The 21815-nt window shown below is 37.0% G+C and overlaps 1 protein-coding gene across 1 annotated transcript; it reads left to right on the forward strand.

Annotated features, from left to right (window-relative positions):
• The first annotated feature begins 3298 nt into the window (after window positions 1–3298).
• LOC141326059 (uncharacterized) lies at window positions 3299–15962 on the forward strand. The gene is made up of 3 exons (XM_073834761.1): window positions 3299–3383; window positions 14779–15358; window positions 15419–15962. The coding sequence occupies exons 1-3, from the start codon at window positions 3299–3301 to the stop codon at window positions 15960–15962; spliced, it is 1209 nt and encodes a 402-aa protein (XP_073690862.1).
• The last annotated feature ends 5853 nt before the right edge of the window (window positions 15963–21815 follow it).

Raw genomic sequence — 21815 nt, forward strand, 5'->3', positions numbered from 1 at the left:
GCTAGGTTAACGAATTTTCTTCATAATAAATATACAAACAAAACGAATAGCTTTACTTCAAAACGAAGTTTTCATATAGGCTATAATTTCATAAATCACGAATATGACGAAGTACAATTATTCTATATATATTAATTGTATAGCTATAACAGTTGTATCAAATGGATAAGAAAATTATAGTGCCTCGAATTTATTAAGTAATGTTTAATTTCGTTCGCTTCATTCTCCGTAAATGTAAAGAAAAAAATACCATTTTACCTGGAACCAATTCGTTTCTAATCACTGATTTTAGACAAGCATACATGAGATCATTTATATATTATTGCTTGAATAAACCTTTTAAAAGTAGTGCTAGAAATGTTATAATTAAGGAAATTAAACAGACCTAGGCATTTGAAAAGACATATTATAATAAAAATGCGTTACAACGTTTCAATAGGTAAAACTGGTGTCAAATAAAGTACCGGTGTTGTATTTTGGTGCGGCTGAGGGAGCGCGGGTAGATGCTGCGGTTGGAGTAGCCTACACTGTATTTTTTTTTTTTTTTAAATTTGGGGTTTGGCAGAATTTGTCCAGTCGTGACTCACCAATCGTTAAGTGTGTTGTGTAGTGGAGTGACTCAGTCATTAGGTTTGTGCTCCTTTCCGATTGTCAAAGACTAAAATCGGTTCCAGTCGGTGGAAGCAATCGTTAAGTGTGTTCAGGTCAGTCTTAGAATGCTTCTACTAGTCGTGTAGTGTGTCCCCAGCATTAGGAAAAACAGTCTCTTAGTTTGCCAAGTCACGTAACAAAAATTATTTCACACACACAAAAAAAATTATGATAGAGTTCGGGCGCCAGACAGGCTTTTAATCCTGTCACATTTATGAACATGGTTTAAACTCGGTATAGCGTGAAAGTTCCATCCGTTACTCAAAACACACATAAAACAAAAATTATACAAAATACAAAAGTTACAAGACCAAGTCCAAATGTTGATGTTGAAGTGCAAGGTAAACGTTTAATCCAAGGAAAAAATATATATAAATATATATGTGAACAAACGGACATCAAAACGCGTTCAGTCCTCCAGAGACTGCGCCATAGATCCTGAAGATCCACGTCCACAACACATAAAATAAAAGGAAATAACACGTAAATACATGAATATACATAGTTAACATTATACACATACATTAAATATGTGCATAAAACTATGACACTGTGGCAGTGTATGTAAATGTGGATGGATGTGTATGTGTGTGTGTGTGTGTGTGTGTGTGTGTGTGTGTGTGTGTGTGTGTGTGTGTGTGTGTGTGTGTGTGTGTGTGTGTGTGTGTGTGTGTGTTCACTACTGTGTGTGTGCACTTGGATGGGTTAAATGCAGAGCTCAAATTCCTAGTATGGCTCACCATACTTGGCCTCACTTCACCTCCTTTCCTTTCCTTCCTTCCTTTCCTTTCTTACTTTGTACTGTTTTCTGTACGTCCTACATTGTCTTATTCTAAAAATAACAACCATAAAATAGATATTTCAGTAAAAATAAATGATCTTATTAGAAGAATTGCATGAATAGGTATGATCTGTTGTCTCAGTGAGGTTTTATGAGGTTTTACGCATTCGCAGTAAGGCAAATTTAACTTTTCTGACATTTCAGTGCAGATGAGAAAGTTTTGGAAAATGCTTGAAACCGCTAGTGTGGATAGAGAAAATTTAACACTAATGTAACACTTTACAGTTGTATGTGGATTAATTTAGATTTAGTAGCTTTAGTGTCCACTGTCTGTTTTATTTGCTTATCAAATAGCTTTAAATGAACAAATGTAGAGAGCATGCAGTAGCCAAATGTGATTACATACATTTCAAGATTTGCTTGTAATGTTTTTAATATTAGAAGCAGATTTAAATTTACAGAAATAAACTAATTTCAAATATTGTTTAGGCTAATTCCATATTATTGTTACAACTTGAATGATGTCATAACAAATGGCCAGTGTGAAAGCAGGATCTTCTCAGCTGCACTTGAAGGCAGTATTAGTATTTGTCATGTGATCTCAACACTTTTGTTGAATGTATCTACATTTCTACGCTCCTGTGACATTATTCATAAATACAATTCATTTCAGCTTTGAGAATAAAAAACCAATCTGTTTGTTTCAGTATCTTCACGTTTGACTCTAAATGCTTCTTCAATTTTCCCGTCTTCACTCTCCTTTTTAATAAAATCCATCATTGTTTGTTCCTCATTATTTTCATGTTTGATGAATGTTTCTTCAATCCTCATGTCTTCACTCTCCTCTTTAATAAACGTCATCTCTATAATAGTGTGTCACATGGATCTCTGTTGATTCTCCAGGAGTTTTTCTGTGTGTTTGGACGCTTTGTCCTGTTTAAGATGAGAATAAATAATAGAAAGAAAAATCAATGCAAACTAAATCCCAGGGTGCATTTGAATCAGCTCCTAGTGTGTCTCTATTTAATATTTAATCTTATTGATAAACCTTTGTATAAATGGTTTCTGCATTCAAACATGACTGTTTTGCCTTTTAGAGTGAATCTTGTGCTACACAATCTTTCCTTAAACTTTGGAGATTTTATCTTTTGAACCGGACTTTTATTTTGGTTTGGCGATGTGACGTCATAAGGATGCGTCGCGCTCCTGCAGCTGAAGAAAGGTTTGTGTTTTATAACTTTCAAAGTTTTAAATAAACGCTAACCGTGTAGGCTGTTTGCACGAGACGTAATTGGTTTAGAGATTATTTAATGTAAGACTGCAATGATTTATCTGACGTTAATGTACGTTATTGGTGAGATTAAAACGCATCAGCAGGTGATACAGAAAAGATGTGTCTCAATTCGTTCCCTATATACTGATTTATTTATTTTATAGTAAACCTGATTTCGGTCACTGGCAAATAGTGATGGAGAATCATGTGAAAGAAACATTTCAGCGACTTAATGTGAATCTAGATTACAGTTGCTCTTTCTGTGAAAAAAGAAACCATCGAACATTGATTTCTTTCTCTGTACTTCTGTCTACTAACATGAGATGTCACCATTTCCATTCGAGGTAATATACTCTAGATGTCATGTAAAAGAAAAAAAAATGTATTATTAATTTGTTTTTTGTTTTGAAAAATCAGAAAATCTTTATAAATGTGACTCACAACACTTTTTTTCATTAAGATGCACCCAGAGATGTAGTTTGGATACATTTTTCTTTCTGTAATTTTTTTTCTTCTCTTTTTAATCATGACAGATTGTCCAAACACGGAAAAACTCCTGGTGAAGCAACTGAGATCCACAAGTCACACTAAAGATGGCGCTTATTAAAGAGGAGCGTGAAGACATAAGGATTGCAGAAGTATTCAGTCTGAAACAAGAAGATACTGAGGAACAGACAGGTTGGTTTTCATTTAAAGCTGAACTAAAATAAGTGATATTTTTTAATTATGCATTATGAGTGTGCCTTCAAGTGCAGCTGAGATGTTATTCATTCATTATGTCGTGCATTAAATAAAAATTTATAACTTAAATGATGCATATGACCCTCGTTATTAATTGCCTAATCACTTAACTATGCAACTAACAAAAAGTGGGTGATTATATTTTTATACAGTCTTACACAACTCCTTTCATTATAACGAAGCATAGACACAATGTAAATAAGACATCTATAAATGACATGACAGTGGAAATAACTGATGAGCCAATAAGTGGTTCTTTGCTGCCATTTACTGATGAAAGTGGTAATATTCTCAAGATATTGTGACTCTATGGGGGTACTTATGGTTAAAGTTTGGGAACTCCTGCTCAAAAGAACTCACTGTATCCAACCAGTGTCTTGAAAACTTTGTTTCCTGTCAGACTGATTGAAAACGCCTATGTGCCTTTTACTCCTGGAAACTCCTGCAACTTTTATGAAGAAATAAGATGGCAGTGGCAGTGGGAGAGACATTTGTAAATGCTTCTTATTAGAAAGAAATCCAATGTATTATATATTTCTTACCTTAGTCAAGAAGACAAAAATATTATATTAACATATATGAATGTAATTAGTAAAAACAGTAAATATCGATATTTCAATGTTCAATGTTTTTAAACAAGTCATATGTCAAAAACACCCATCTTCAAACTAAATGACCTCCTAACTTTATAACTTGATGCTTGAGTATTGTGTGTACATGATATACTTTTAAGATTAAAAACATTTTAGTGAATTATATGTGACCCTGGACCACAGAACCATAAGGTCAATTTCTTTAAATTATGATTTATATAATCTGGTTTTGTGGGCCAGGGTCACATATTTATTCCAACACAATTGAAATAACAGTTATGGAAAAATATTGCATTAAATTTAGTTAAAAACAAACAAATCACTCCCAAATCAGAAATGAGCAGCACAGTAATTACTGACACCGTAAGGGCTAGGCTATTTAAGTAAAAGAAGAACGAAAAATAATTGAACGAAGTTTAGAACTGTAATAAATAAAGTAAACGGTAGCATACATTCAATAACAGCATCACGCATTTTAATTAACAAACAGTTTCAATAAAATGAAATGAATTCCCTTATATAGAATAAAACAAACTGTAATAGGCTAAATAGAACAAGGTAATGTTAGGCTGACAGCTCACATTTCAATAAACAAACAGTTTCTTTACAAATTCCTTCTTTCAAATAAATCACAATCAGAACTAATTAGTCTATCTACTGAAGATACACGGATGAGCTTTATCCACCCGCATCACTACTACCTACACTCTTTTCATGTTGTGTGTGAGGAAGATGGGTTTGTCCACATATTCGGGTAAAAGGGAACTGCGGGTCTTATTTACGATGTAGCCAGCTTTTGAGAAAATTCTAATTCCAGTTTAGGTTAGCGGTCACTGTTTTTTGGCCAGCTGTAATTTAGTAGCGTCTTTCAAATTTTGTTCCATCTGTTTCTTTGTGCTGTCTCTGTGTTCTTCTTCCTCTTTGTCATCGGACACAGACTGCATCAGCACTGAGCCGATTCATATTTAAGCGTGAATGAAAACTGTTTTGCGGGGGATGCCAGGTGTTTGAAAAAAAAAAAGAATATTTGAATCTCAAAATTGAAAATTGAAGGCCAACCCACCAAACGAATATTCGAATAATCGAGTATTCTAGGCCAGCCCTACAATATATTGTGTATTATTGTGTTTTTAAAGGGGTCATAACACACACAGTTTCATCCAATCTTGTTTATCTTGAGTACCTATAGAGTAGTACTGCATCCTTCATATCTCCAAAAGTCTTTAGTTTTATTATATTTACAAAAGAAAGATACAGCTTTACGATTTTCTCTGAAAACAGCCAAGCTCCTGGAGGCGAACCATGAGCGAAGCTAAAGATTGACGAGAACTTGAGCGCCAATTGCCGATTTACTCTCGGCTCATTACAATGGAAGGAAGCAGCGTCCCTCTTGTTTTACAGTCTATAGTTTCAGCACTACTCTCTTGAACCCCTAAATAAAAAAGGGATTTGATCCTCTGCTGATTTTGTACGTTTGCCCACTGTGATAATCAGAAAACAGTGAATATCTATATTTGAACAGTGATAATCAGAAAAACAACAAAAAAAAAAAATCCAGAAAAAGGCATTTAAGCGACTTCCGGTGATGTCATGTTGCTAGCAGCAGCTTGAAGAACTTGCTCCGTTCATATACGAATATATTTCCTAACTAAACTACACAAAACTCGGCGAATCTTCACTCAGACAATATGGCATCGTCCCTGAGAGGTAAGGGGTCGCAAAAACAGGACCAAGCTAAAGACAAAGGGGACAATTTGAAACAGTTGACTCTGAAACAAGCATCGTGTTCACCTGCGGCGGCGGATGCTAGCACGCACGATTCTGGGTCATGAATATTGGAGGAACTCGAGAAAATGAGGAAAGACAATCAAGAAGGACACACGCAAACTCAGCTCTCCTTAACGAGACTAGAAACGGCCTTTAAGGGACTAAAAGATGAAGTGACAAATTTGGAAAAGAGAACCACGGAGGCGGAGGACCGCATTAGCGCTAACGAGGACACTGTGAAGCGCCATGAGCAGGCCATCCGGCACCTGTTGCAGCGCGACATGCACCTGACTGTGCGCTGCGAGGACATGGAGAACAGACTACGGAGAAACAACCTGAGAATCTACCGTGTGCCAGAGGGAAGCGAGGGAAAAGATGTAAAACTTTTTGTACAAAAGCTGCTTAAATCTGCCCTTCAACTACCCCCAGAGATGAACATCAGCATCGAGAGAGCTCACAGAGCACTCACCGCCAGGTCTAAAAATCCAGATGCTGCTCCGCGATCCTTGATTGTAAAGTTTCTGGACTACTCCGTCAAAGAGACTATTCTAAGGAAAGCATGGGAGCAAAAAAAAGTAATGTACAAAGAAGGGCAGATATACTTGGACCACGACTTCTCTCCCGAACTGCAGAAGAAAAGATCGCTTGTGCGTGACGCAGTTAAGCAGCTGAGGGCGAAGAACATCAGAGCCAGGTGTATTTTTCCTGCACAGCTGAGAGTGGCCCTAGAAGACGGTGAGAAAACCTTTCCGACGATGTGGGATGCTCAACCTGTACTTGAGAAGATGGGGATGAAGGTGCGCGTGGATGAGAGGGAGCGACTGGAAGCGGAGCTGTCCCGACGCGGATGGAGCACTGCGGGAGCGAGAGCATGGAGCGGCCCGCAAACACGTTCATATGCAGGGATTGAATCCTTTTTCACCACAAAGGAGTGAGCTGTTTCTTTCTTTTCTTTTTTCTTTTTTGTTTCTTCGCCGAGTTCATCTGATGTTTGAGACTGATACCAGTTAGGAGAATTATAATAAACTGTTTTAACGCCGGACGGGGCGGGAGGAAAAGCGAGTGGAATTTCATCTTTTCACGGCTTGGCGTGCAACGGACTGCTCTGAGAGCCGGACACAACGACGCAAAACGTTTAGTTTCGTTTTCCACAGAGGACCAGTCACCACCCTCTGCCCAGGGAACACCGGGGACTGGATTTTTCAGGTTTGATAACTGACTGATCCAGTCTGGTATGTGGAAGCCTATATTGTTTTGTTCATTTTTGTTGTTTTATGTTGTTAATGTTCTTCATGTCCTGAGATTGAAAATGGGCCAACTAATGCTAATATGTAAAAAACATTTTTCTTTGTGTTTCATGATGAATAAGTTCATAATCAGGGTTTCCGCGGGGTCTTAAAAAGTCTTAAAAAGTCTACAATTTAAAAATCTAAATTTTAGGCCTTAAAAAGTCTTAAATTCGCTGTTCTAGGTCTTAAATAATTTCTCATAGGTCTTATTTTTCCGATGTCCATGTAACGCTACCTCTAATGCTCATTTAAATTCTCTTTTTGTTGTTTCCGTGGTGTTGTAGTTCTTTATTTCACTATTCCAAATATAATTTGCTGTATTTAAACTACAAATGAGACCAACATGCAATAGCCAATCAGCTTTCTGTTATTGGTGCGAGTCTCTCTCGGATTGCACCACAGAAGAAAAATGGATTTAACTTTTTAGCTATGGGGAAGTGCAAGTTTAGCGATACTTAGCTTGAAAAAACTGAATATAGGGCTTGGCTAAGGCCAGTTGCTAACAACTGTAGATTTTTTTCTCCCCCTGCGGAAGTTACTGCGTCTTCAGACAGAATCGCAGTAGCAGAATACAGGTCAAACTATCTTTTTCTGTATATAATGTTCTCAATAATAATAATAAATATAGGTCAAGCTAGCTGACCGCCAGCCTTGGAGATACTTTAAAAAATTTTTTTTTTTACTTGCCCGACCGAATAAACCGCCTGATTAAATCTGAAGTGACAAAACAACTAGCGAAGCATCGAAAGGCAAGAAAGATTTATATTTTAATACATTCAACATAAACAGAAATTGATAATGGATATTCTGGTCTATTTAGGGTTACCACTTTTAATACCCAAAAATAAGGGACGCATTCGGGGGGGGGGGGGGGGGGGTCATCTAAAAAATGCTGCCGTTTCATATGAGTTGTGCATATAATATGGGACGTCCTGAATAAGAACTGATCATTGTTTTTTTTCTACTTTTTAGAAATGGGGTCTATATACCCCGTTAAAATGTAATAATGTCCCATATCTCAAAAATGCTGCAGTAAAAAGGTTTCATATGAGTTTTGCATATAATATGGGCCGTCCTGAATAAGAACTGATCATTGGTTTTTTTCTACTTATTAGACTCTAAAGTCTAATAATGTCCCATTTCTCAGAAAAGAACCGTCAAGTACATCAATAAATAAAACGGATATTAAAGCAGAAATGCAAATAAATAAGTAAGTAAAAATTCACGAGCATTTTGTAGTATTATCTCTCAGTCCTGGGCGTCTAAATGAAAAGCGCTCTGCAAGTGCGTTCTCTCTGTGTTGTTTCTGAAACTACTGTAATCACTGTAATATGCGCGCACACTTAAAATCAATCGCGGCTGGCTTGACCGTGTTTTTCTGAACCGCAGCTGGCTTTACTGCAGTGATTAACCGCATGAGACGCTGCTTTTAAAAAAATTATAAAAAAATACGGGACAAAACCCGTCCCGTATTGATTCAAAACGGGACGCGCAATTTCATTTTCAAATACGGGACGATTCCGTATTTTAAGGGACGGGTGGCAACCCTAGGTCTATTTGTGACATACTTTAAAACAAATGAATGTAACAGCATTCTAAAGAAACACACTGAGGTAAAAATTTTAAATGTATAGTTTATTTATAACATGATATAAGTTAGTTCAGTAATATACCAAATGAGCTTTTTGCTGAATATTCTCACAAATACAAATGTTACATTAATTTTAGCTCAATAAACAAGTAGTTAGTCAAGTAGTTACTTACATATTAGACAAAATATTTTCACTGTTTTGTTCTGTTTCACCAACGAAAATAGTTCCAAACAAGGATCGCAGCAGAAGCATTCTCCTAGCAACATTTTGCTATGATTCAGCGTTTTGCTCGAATCAGTTGAAATAACTCGCTCATGAAGTGACTTACCGCCACCTGCTGGTAGTGTGTTTAAAAGTATGCCTCCACACCCAACATTTCTAATTTATATATTTATAAATCAATAAATGTATTTAAAACATTAATCTCACTTTTAATTTTGCAGTGTAAATTATGTAATCTCACTGCTAATAGCCATTTAGAATTTCAAATAAATTTCAAAGGTAATGCATACATTTCAAAAGTAAAGAAAAAGGCCTTTATAAAGGTAAATCAAATATGCAGATTTAAGATGTAAAAGCTAATAGAGCACTGATGAAAATATTGCTTCACAATTTTTTTTCACATCAGATATTTCTAGTGGTACTTTTATGGGGATATTTTGTGTGGAATAGTATCTGCTGATATGAAAAGTTCACTGTATATCGTAGTAATAAATTTAATTTATGACAGCCATGAAATTGTTTACTTTTTACATTAAACACATTAAATATTACATATATGCATGTAATATAATATCTATTTCATTTACAGGTTTAGGTCTTAAATTTGATATAAGGTGGTATTAAAAAGGTCTTAAAAAGTCTTACATTTCACTTGTTCATATCTGCAGAAACCCTGATAATACGAGATGAACAATCTAATTTGTGTTACTTATAATGTTAAAGGGCTGTGTAGCCCCATTAAGAGGAAAAAAGTACTTAACCAATTAAAGAAATTTAACTGTGCTATAGCTATGCTTCAGGAGACACATCTTTCAGAAAAGGAGCATTTGAAGCTGAGGAGGGAATGGGTTGACCAGCAATATAGCTCTTCATATCACAATGGGAGAAAGAGGGGTGTCACAATTCTTTTCAATAAATCTATTTATTTTTCTCATGAGAAAAATTTCTGTGATAAAGAGGGGGCGGTATGTGATGGTAATTGGAAGTATAGGGGGCATTAAAATAACTTTGCTTAATTTATATGCTCCAAATGAGGACAACCCAAATTTTTTCAAGAAGATGGCATCATTGATAGCAGATAAAGCAGAAGGGATTATTCTGATTGGAGGAGACTTTAATTGTGTTTTGAGAGCAGCTGTTGATAGGCTCCCTGCTGGTTCAGGTTCAAAATCCCAAAAATCTCTGGCTCTTTTAACACTGATGGGGGAGTTAGGCTTGGTAGATGTTTGGCGCAGCTTACATCGCAAGGAGAGAGATTTTACCTTTTTCTCACAGGTTCACTGTACCCACTCAAGGTTGGATATGGTCCTAATGTCGGGAGCAGACTCCTTTAGAGCCACTGAATGTAATATAGAAGTAATCACCATCTCAGACCATGCTCCAGTATGTTTGAAATTAAAGATGAGCCCAAATAACAATTTTAAATATTGGAGAGCCAACGTATCTATATTAAATAAAGAAATAGTTAAACAAGAGTTACAAAAAAGCATTATTGACTATCTTGAATTTAATGATAAGGATGGAGTGTCTCCAACAGTGTTATGGGAGGGAGCCAAATGTGTCCTAAGGGGCAATATTATTGCAATTTGTTCTAGATTAAAAAAAGAGAGAATTGCAGAACAATTAGAATTAGAAAACAAAATCAGAGCATTGGAAAGAGAATTTCAGACAACTCGGAAGGATGACTTACTGGACAAACTAAAAGAGACTAGACGACAACTGAACAACTTGTTAACCTACAAAGCAGAGGGGCAGCTGAGATTCACAAACCAAAAATATTATGAATTTGGAAATAGGGCTAGTCGCCTGTTAGCATTTCAGCTGCGTAAATCGCAATCAAGCAGAGTGGTGCATAAAATAAAATGCCCAAAATCTGGGGATATGATGCAGCAGCCGAAGGATATTACAAAGGCATTTGCCAGCTACTACCAGGAGTTATATAGGGAAGAGGACTGCCCAAATAAGATGGAAAAGATTGAAGATCTGCTTAAATCAATTAATCTTAGTAAACTGACCGAGGGGGAAGCTGACCAAATAACAAGCCCAATTACAAAAGAAGAAATTAAAAAAAGCATTATGAAACTTAAAAATAACAAATCTCCAGGAGTGGATGGACTCCCTGGAGAATATTACAGAGTGTTTGAAAAAGAGCTGACTCCAATTCTGCATAAGGTCTACAATTATGCGCTCTCAGAAGGTGTTCCCCCCCGGTCATGGTCTGAAGCCATTATTAGTGTCATCCATAAAGAGGGCAAAGACCCAACACTCTGTACCTCTTATCGTCCCATCAGCCTTCTATGTGTTGATCTGAAAATACTTACGGCCATCATTGCAAACAGAATTCAAAACCACATAAGAAAACTTGTAAAACCTGACCAGACTGGTTTCATTGCACACAGACAAGGAACAGATAATGTCAGAAGAGCCTTAAATCTCCAAATAATAGCGCAAAAAAGGAACACCCCATCAATGCTTCTCAGCTTAGATGCTGAGAAAGCGTTCGACAGAGTGGATTGGGCCTTTCTACAGCAGACTCTCAAACATATGGGTTTTAATGACACCTTTATTAAATGGATTCAAATATTTTATAAAGACCCCAGGTAACGAGTAAGGGTTAATGGCCACTGCTCTGATTTTTTCTCACTGGGACGTGGCACTAGACAGGGGGAAGTTCTTTCCCCCTCTTTATTTGCACTTAGCATAGAGCCGCTGGCCGAACTGATTAGATCCAGTCCTCTCATACAGGGAATAAGAGATGAAACCAATGCTCCTCATAATCTGTCTCTTTTTGCTGATGATATTTTATTATTTTTGGAAAATCCTATTACCACCATTCCTGCCCTGCTCCAAAGCCTTAATGAGTATAGTACTGTATCGGGATATAAGGTTAATACAAACAAATCTGAAGCATTAATGATTGTTGGGAACTGGCCATCACAGTTAGATAATTTGGTCTCATTTAGACACTCCACACAGGGGTTTAAATATCTGGGAGTAACAATTACCCCTAAGACCACTCAGTTGTTTTCATCTAATCATGAAAAATTATTTAGGGAAATCAAAACTGATTTGAATAGATGGGACGTACTTCCACTTTCTCTCCTAGGAAGAATTGAATGTATTAGAATGAATGTTCTACCAAGATTATTGTTCATATTTCAAAGCCTCCCTGTTTTTGTACCACAATCTGCATTCAAATCATTAGAAAAAAGCATTTCAAAATTTATTTGGCAAAACAAAAGGCCAAGAGTGCGCCTTAAAATTCTGATGTCAGACAAGGATAATGGTGGCCTGAGGTTGCCTAACATAAAAATGTATTATTGGGCTGCCCAAATAAAAGCAATCGTGGCCTGGATCATTCGTGATCCAGAAACAATATGGGTCTCCATGGAGGAGGAGTCAATGCCTGGAATATCTCTATCGTGGCTCCCATTTCTTGGTCTAGAGACACAGAAGATGGTGAAGATCGAAAATTTATGGGTTAAAAATACTCTAAAAATCTGGAACCAGGTACAAAAACAATCAAGAGGATTGGTGGCCCTCTCGCGAGCCATGTCCATAAGCAGGAATATTGAATTTCTTCCATCTCTAACGGACAGGGGCTTTGATAAGTGGGCGGAGAAAAAGCTTGTCACTGTAAACCAACTCTTTGAGGGAAATGTAATGAAAACCTTCGCCCAACTAAGAAACAAATTTAATCTACCCTTAGGGGACCATTACAGATATTTACAAATAAGGGACTATTTAACAAAACATAAGGACTGGGATCAGCTCAGAAGAGAACCAACAAACATAGAAAAACATTTGATTCATCTGATTGAAAACAATGGTGTAATGAAAAAACAAGTGTCCTTAATTTATTGCAAACTGATTATGGATATGTCAGATAATACCCAACATATAAAACAACAATGGGAAATGGAACTCAATGTGACATTGGATGATGATACTTGGGTGGGTGTTTGTTCTGGTTGCCATAAGGGGGTGGGGAGTCAAATGTGGAAGGAGTTTGACTGGAAGTCTAAAATCCGATTTTTCAGGACAACACTAAAGTCTTTCCGCTCTGGGAGTTGGGGCAGCGATAAGTGCTGGAGAAACTGTGGACTTGTGGGTGATCAAACGCACATATTTTGGGACTGTCCCATTGTTCAACACTTTTGGATTGAAGTTAGGGGGCTTGTAGAAAAGCTCCTTAAAGTGAATCTTTCCTGGGACCCTTTAACCTTTTTACTGGACAAATTCCCGGATTATCTGTCCCATGATCAGAAAACGTTGCTACATCTCTTACTAATGGCTGCAAGAAAAATGATAACAACTTATTGGTTGAAACCTGAACCACCCACGGTCTCACAGTGGATACAAAAAATCAGACAGTTATATTCAATGGAACAGTTGACAGCACAACTACAGCTGAAGACTCACATCTTTGAAAGAAGATGGGGACCAGTTCAAAGCCTTGTTGGATAGGCCATTTATGTCTCTTTTATGTTTGTATTTTTGATTGAAGTTTGTCTATGTATTTTTATTTTTTCCTCAGATCTTTATTGTAACCATATATATCTTTATTTGTGAGCTCGGGCCCAATCTCAGGACTGTTGTTATTGTTTGTATTTATGTTGACTGTTGTCAATAAAAGTTCAAAAAAGAAAAGAAAAAGGCATTTAAAAAAAAATTCTAAAGTGAAATAAGTATTTGACCCCTTCGCAAAACTTGGTGGCAAAACCCTTGTTGGCAATCAGACGTTTCTTGTAGTTGCCCACCTCAGGAGGGATTTTGTCCCAGTCCTCTTTGCAGATCCTCTCCAAGTCATTAAGGTTTCAGGGCTGACGTTTGCAACTCAAACCTTTAGCTCCCTCCACAGGTTTTCTATGGGATTATTCTTGAGCCACTTCTTTGTTGCCTTGGCCGTGTGTTTCGGGTCATTGTCATGCTGGAATATCCATCCACGTCCCATTTTTAATGCCCTGGCTGAGGGAAGGAGGTTCTCACCCAAGATTTGACGGTACATGGCCCCGTCCATCTTCCATTTGATGAGGTGCAGTTGTCCTCTCCCTGTAGCAGAAAAACACCCCCAGAGCATAATGTTTCCACCTCCATATTTGACGGTAGGGAGGGTGTTCTTGGGGTCATTGGCAGCATCCCTCCTCGTCCAAACACAGCAAGTTGAGTTGATGCCAAAAAGCTTGAGTCACACATTTTGCGGATGGTTTGTGTGTAGTGTCAGTTCATTTGAAAGCCATTTCTATTACTTTTGTAGTGAAATTATAAATAAATAGATAAAGCAAAACAAATTTGTTTGTCAAAAAACCTTTTATGCATCTTTTATACACGTACTGTGATACAGTGCAGTGTTTGCAATTATTTCAAATTAGAATATTTCCAATAATCACTCCAGTAAGTATCATCACTATAATAGTGAAGTCTATTGATAATCAAGGAAAACGCTGACAAGAATGGGCCCTGATGATGACTGCCTTCTTTACACACAGGTCCCAGTGCCCTGTTGTTCTTCTAAGGATTATCATTATGTCTTTGGTAGCTGTTAGGACCCTTAACATATTTAAAAAGTCATTAAATTGTACACACATCAGAGTTTATCATGCATCATTTTGATTAAACTTGGTACATGTATTGTTCTTATTGACGTATAAAACTTGACACTTATTTATTTCAGACTAACAATTATTTGCTCTGTCCAGCTGGATGTCTTTGTTTTTGTTTTGTTTTTTAAATCCTATTAATGTTTAAAATTTTATAAAATTCTGCACTTTATTTACCCATATCACTTCAACTTTAAATGTCTAAAAAGTTTGTCTTTCTTTTTGCAATTACACTGAGGTTAACATGTTTGTCTTTTTTTTTGCCTTAGACCTGATGGCACTGAAAGAGGAAAGTGAAGACCTGAATGAAACTGAAGAAAAAGAAATGATTGAGAAAAATCATTTCATAACTGGAGAAAAATCATTTAGTTCTTTACAGTTCTTGACTGAAAAGACTTCCTCTCAAGAAAGAGAGAAGACTGATACAAAAACTGATTTAATTTGCCAACAGTGTGGAAAGAGATTCAATGAAAAAAGACACCTTAAGGACCACATGAAAATTCACAGCGGAGAGAAGCCTTTCACCTGCCAACAATGTGGAAAGAGCTTTGCACGAAGAAGTAGTCTAAAGATTCACATGAGGACTCACACTGGAGAAAAGCCATTTGTATGTAGTCATTGTGGAAAGAGTTTCACACATAAAGAAACCTTTTATTCTCACATGAGTCTTCACACTGGAGGAAGCCCTCACATCTGCAAACTTTGTGGAAAAACCTTGAAACGAAAAGGAAATCTAAAGACTCACATGAGAATCCACACTGGAGAGAAGCCTTACAAATGTGATCAGTGCGAAAAAACTTTCACGCGTCGAGGAAACCTTAGAAAGCACATGAGGATTCATTTAAGAGAGTACTCTTTTAGATGTCATCTGTGTAAAATGGGTTTCACAGACATAAAACGCTTTAAAAGGCACATAACAACTCATGTTGGACAGAAGCCTTTTTTGTGTCATCAGTGTGGAAAGACGTTCACACATGAAGGAAACCTCAAGAGTCACATTAGAATTCACACAGGAGAGAAACCTTTCACCTGCCAACGGTGTGGAGTCAGCTTCACTGAAAAAAGAAGCCTTACAGACCACATGAGGATTCACACCGGAGAGAAGCCTTACACCTGCCAACAGTGTGGAAATAGCTTCACTCGAAGAGGAAGCCTTAAAGTCCACATGCGAATTCACAGCAGTGAGAAGCCTTTCGCCTGTACTCTGTGTGGAAAGAGTTTCAGACATAAAAGAACGCTTTATACGCACCTGAGAGTTCACACTACGGAAAGACCCTTCTCATGTCTTCAGTGTGAGAAGAGATTCACATGTGAAATAGCTCTGAAAAGACATACGCAATCTCATTCTGGCAAGAAACTGCCAAAATGCGGGAAGATGTTTAAAAAAAGAAGCAACTTCAAAAAGCACAGCTGCCTTCACTCTGGAAAAAATAGGAAACACTTGGGTCCTTGAAAAGCATGTAAAAGCAATTAATTCACTTTCAGTAGCTTTTCAAGTCAACTTTTTTCCTTTCTTTTTTTTTTTTTAAGTTGGAGCACAAACAGAGGGGATGTTTAAAAGGCTGACCAGTTTTTGATTGGCTGTAGTTTGTTATGATAACTGATCTGCATGCTAACAGAATGCTAGAGATTCAGGGTATGTTTAGGTGGGTAAGAAGTAATGGCATGAAAATATTGGATTTTGAGATTGGTTAAAATCAGTACCAGAACATTTTTTGAAAGCCCCCTTATAGCACTTGTAAGAAGACCATGGAACCAAACAGGCAAGGAGAAAAGCAAAAGCAATCCAGGGTTCTTGAAATCCTTGAAGGTTTGAATTTGAAAAAATAATAATAATTCAAGGCCCTGGAAAGTTTTTTTTAAATAAACATACATACATAAAAGTGCTTAAATATACACTTCTTTTTTTCATGTCAAGTTTGAGATTTTGGGCTTTTTGGGTTTTCATAGTGTTTTTCTGACTAGTGGAATGAAAAAATCCAAAAGACACAGTTAAGTGTTTCTTTTATAGCACTGTTTCTATTTGTGTCAATAGATTTCAATTAGGATGTTTTTTCTAAATTCGTTTTTTTTTCTCCATCGTTGAGCCATAAATCTCCACTTTAGTAGCACTTACACACACCAACATTTTTATTCCTGTCTATATCCTGAAGGTTTTTACAGAGGGATCTGTTTATATATGTAACCCACTAGAATTTAATTCTAGTATGTTGTGGGTTATATTGTTTTATTCTCTGTGTTTGTTTATTTAGCCTCTCATTCAGAGCTAAAATGTTAATGGAGTCTAAAGGTGCGTTCACACCGGACGCAAATGAAGCGGCAAGCGCGAGTGATTTACATGTTAAGTCAATGCAAAGACGCGAATAGCCATCCTGCGGCGCGAATAGCGCGAATGAAGCGGCGCGCATTGAGCGTTTCAAGCGATTGCCGCGCCATTCGCGCGAATCATGCGAAACGCGTGAGTTCAAAAATCTGAACTTTGGCGAAAATCCGCGCCGCGTTAACCAATCAGGAGCTTACTCTAGTAGTGACGGAGGCAGAAATCCGAAACAACAATGGAGGACAAAATCACCGTTGCTGTCTGTGGTCACTCGGAGCTGTACGATACATCTTTGGACTTTTGTAGAAACAGGAATTAAAAGGATCTTGCTAGGAAGAAAGTGAGTGAAGAGGTCGGACAATCTGGTTAGTTTTAAAAAATGCTCTTTACTCAATTTGACCTACATATACATACATATTGAGACTACAAGCAAGCTAAAGCTGGCAAATTGAGCTCATTCACCTATTTATAACTACTTTCCCACTGACGAGTGGCAGAAACCCCTCCCATGACGCAAATTCGCGTCTGTTGTGAAGAAAATGTCACGCGCGAATGACGCGAGTAAACTCAAATGTTCAAGCGTTCAACTACGCGCGAATAGCGCGTTTTTTCCGCGCAAGTCGCGTCCGGTGTGAACGCACCATAACGCTTCATATTTCAGAGTCACAAATTATGTGTGCTTGTCCCTTTAAGAATGCCGTGCTTTGTAGCAAGATAGATGGGTGTGTACATGGGGAAAAACGTGGTTTTGCCCTACAAGTTAGGTTGTTTGTATTTTCATTGGTTTAAAAGTGTTAAGATCCTCCCTCCCGGGAAAATGGAAAATTTTGAGTGGTTAATAGGGATGAGGATAGAGTGGAGGATAGAGTGGGGGAGAGAGCGAGAGAGAGGAGAACGAGAGAGCTAATCAGACCGATCTGAGCTAACGATTGCAGTAATTGGAGTTTATTAATCGATAAACCATCGTATTAATCAATTGAAGTGTATATAGTGTGTGTAAACACAGGTTGTTAAGTTTGTTACATCGTTTGTTTTCGTATTCTCCGTGTATGTTTCTCCGTCACCGCGGTTACGCCATTCGCTCGTAAACAGACCAGATAGCGTCCCAGATCACCGTGAGGTCTGGGATTCCTCTGGCTGCATTGGAGGGTGACTCACATCGCCTGACAGAGACAACGCAGGAGGAGGAGCTGTCGGAGGCCGGACACGGGATCCCCGATCGATGGCGGGTTTGCATCGCACGCAAAAGTGAGGTATATTGTTGATTTTATTTGTGCTCAGGAGAGTGGAGAGGCCAATTTTCAGTTTCTCTGGCCACCACGAACCCGAGCTACGATCCAGGCCTGCAACGGGGTGTGTTTTGAATGACTGTGTGTGTGTGTGGGCCCACAAGTGTTTTAAAAGTTCATACAGTGTTATTCAGCGCTTATACATTGTAAAGATTTAAAAGGGATAATCTGACACCCAAAGTTATATTTTGGTATGGTGTTGAATTACTCAATTTATTCAGTGTATTTGACCTTCTGGTCATTTCCGAAATTCAGTCATTTGTAACTTTTCCCGTTTGAGCTTAAATTTGTATCAATTCGATATTTATTTTATTGTTTAACTACTGCTTTATTTTGTTTATCTATTTCACACTTTCCAATCCTTTATTTGAAATTTAAGTAAATCCTTTACATTTTTCTATTTATTCTACGTGTTTTATTTACTCAAAAGAGTTTTATAAGAGACAGTAAAGGTGAAGTATAGCCATTTATTCAGAGTAACATTTTATTATACATTAGTTCAGTCAGTGACTCCAGAGGGGCCCATAATACTACATCTCTTAGGGCACTAGATTATTGAACCTGGTGCTGCCCCTTACTATTCTATTACAGAAAGAGGTAGGGGGCGCTACACAAATTTTATACATTTTATTCCCCCCAAAATTAAAAAAATAATGTACTAAGTATCTTCTGAAATATGGAGTGAAATCCCCCCTTTAAAGGGTTAAGAAACACCCCTCTTTCAGCTCAAGTCTACCTCAGAATTTTTTTGAAAAATGCAACTTAAATGGGCATGGATGGCTGCGAGCAGAAGGGAGGGGGAGGGGGCGTGGCAGGGCAAGGCAAGGAAGAAGCAGGGGGGCGAGCAAGTGTTATCTGTCAGTAATCCGACTCTGACTAAAATTCAGAGATAAAACCTGAGGAAAAGTTTAGCTGGCAAAGTTAAATTACAGCGAAATGCACTGACAGTTCCTTCTTTAAAAAGTAATTGAACACCATGTTGCATATATTAGATTAATTGTAATTCCATTCAAAAAATATAACTGTACATACACAATTATTTTTATCACTATAAATATGTGACCCTGGACAACAAAACCAGTCTTAAGTCGCTGGGGTATATTTGTAGCAATAGCCAAAAATAAATTGCATGGGTCAAAATTTTTTATTTTTCTTCTATGCCAAAAATCATTAGGAAATTAAGTAAAGATCATGTCTATGAAGATTTTTTGTAAAATTCCTACTGTAAATATATCAAAATGTAATTTTTGATTAGTAATATGCATTGTTAAGAACCTAATTTGGACAACTTTAAAGGTGATTTTCTCAGTATTTTGATTTTTTGCACCCTCAGATTCCTAATTTTCAACAGAAAGCTTATTTATTGAGCTTTCAAATGATGTATGCATCTCAGTTTTGTAAAATTTAACCTTATGACTGGTTTTGTGGTCCAGGGTCACATATAATTATGTTTATATGCACACTATAAATGTGTATATAATGTATAAATGATTGAAAATAATGTTATGTTGAAAAAAAAGTTCCATACGTAGCCTAGATCTACGCGCCCACGTAATACTCAAATTGTGGATGGACAGTGACATTGAAGTTTGCAGTAGCAGCAGTACGCAGGGATCTGCTGAAGTGGAGGACTTCTCTCCTCCTGAATCCCCAGGGCTAAATGGAGACACGGTGGATAGCGGTGCAGGTCCCCAGCCCTATCTATTTGAACCATTAGCCCCTGCCGGGGACTACGGAGGAAATTGTTGACGAACCTGGGGCAGCGCGGATGGGAGATGTGTCGGGTGGTAACTAATAAAAGACGACCAAAAACCCTCATACAAGCACAAGTCTGATTTGAAATTGGCATAACATTTTCACTCATAAACGTAGAATAATTTTGCAACAGGTGTACTTGCGGTCGCTGCACCATGCTGTCTCCAAGAGAAAACGTATGCTGTAGGGAGGTAGCACAGGTAATAAAAAAAGCTTTCCATTGTATTGCCTAATAATTGTCAAAGCAATACGTGATTTACTAATATGAAGGTGTTTACACACACACACACACACATATATACTAGGGCCGGGACTCGATTAAAAAAATTAATCTAATTAATTAGAGGCTTTGTAATTAATTAATCGAAATTAATCGCATTTTAATCGCATATAAATATACCTGAGAACAGTGAGAAGTAAGTTTTTTCATATGGATTTTTAGTATACCATTGAATAATGACTGAATACATAAACTTAAGCAACAAAATACTGTTTATTTTTGTTCAACCAAGTCCAACAGACCAGTGCAATATTGCCATTAAGTGTAGCAATAGGATACAGTGTTTCCCCTAGGTTTCCATACTTTTTTTCTCGGTACTTTACCCTACTTTGTGTAATGACGAAAACATTTATCTCAGTGAAAAAATAAATCCAAAACTCTCTATTGTAACATTTTGAACAATAGGGCTTTACAATCTTTTGCTATTTTTTTTTTCTAAAGAAATTCTTGTGTTTTAATTTTTCTCATAATCAACTGAAAGCATAAACATTTATTTATTTTTAATCAAATGAAAATAAAACTTTTTAATTTTTGGCAAACAAACAGAGGTTTGCTGTTAAAAACAATAAATAATAATAATTTAATATTTAAATAAAAATCGTAGTATTTTTTTCTACAATTAAGTGGTTAATCTTGTTGTTATATTTATTTTTTATCATATATATTGTTTTTTGTCAATTATTTAAATAGGAATATTGTTCTGTTTTCATGTTAAACCGTACTTTTATTTTGACAGGTTGCCGTGAAGTTTCTGTGTGTAAAATATGATATGATGCTAGTTTTCTCAAATGAAACGGTAAAAGTGACACTGACAGTAGCTTTGGAGATTGAGTCTATCTGTTCATTTGAGATGCAAATGCCAAAAAATAACGGGAGCATCACCCGTGCAGTAAAAAAAAGCGTCTTTGCCACTCTAACATAAAGAGGCAAACTTTACATGCAGGATTCATATTAAAACGGTCTTTTTGCATTTCAGTTTTCACAGATACTAGTCCATATCGCGATTTGAATTAAGTGACAGACAAACTTTTGATTTATCAATCCAAAAATCGACGAATTTACGTGGCATTCCGCGCTATAGTAAATTCGGTTTTTATGAATGGAGTCCGCGATCCAGTCTGTGTTTTCTTGGAGGAGACATTGTAAACGCGCCCCCCTAAGATAATGGTAGGGGAAACACTGGGATATTTAGAAATATACTAGCCTAGATTTCAGAAATTCAGATACCCTATAGGTAGGTAGACCTTCTGTAAAAGCATTGAGGTGATACTTGAGGCTCGATGTGCTGCGGTGATATGCGCATAAACGCTAGTTAGTGCTCCAGTATAATCGGTCCGCTGAAACTCATCCAGTGAGAAACGTTCAGCGGTGCAAAATTAAGTGCGAAAAAAATTTTAACGCGTTATTTTTGTGTAATTAATTAATCTAAATTAACGCGTTAAAGTCCCGGCCCTAATATATACACACATATATATATATGTATATATATATATGAAGGGTGCGATTCCTGACCATATATAGGCAAACTAAATGTATTACATTGTTTATGGACCAGCTATCTTTTTATCCATCCACTTTAATATACCAAAGTTCTTATACAAATCTTTTTTTTAGTTATTTCATTATTAATTTTACTTCCTGACATATAGGTGATGCACAGAT

The sequence above is a fragment of the Garra rufa genome, chromosome 2, assembly GCF_049309525.1.
Source record: "Garra rufa chromosome 2, GarRuf1.0, whole genome shotgun sequence".
NCBI classification, from domain to species: Eukaryota; Metazoa; Chordata; class Actinopteri; order Cypriniformes; family Cyprinidae; genus Garra; species Garra rufa.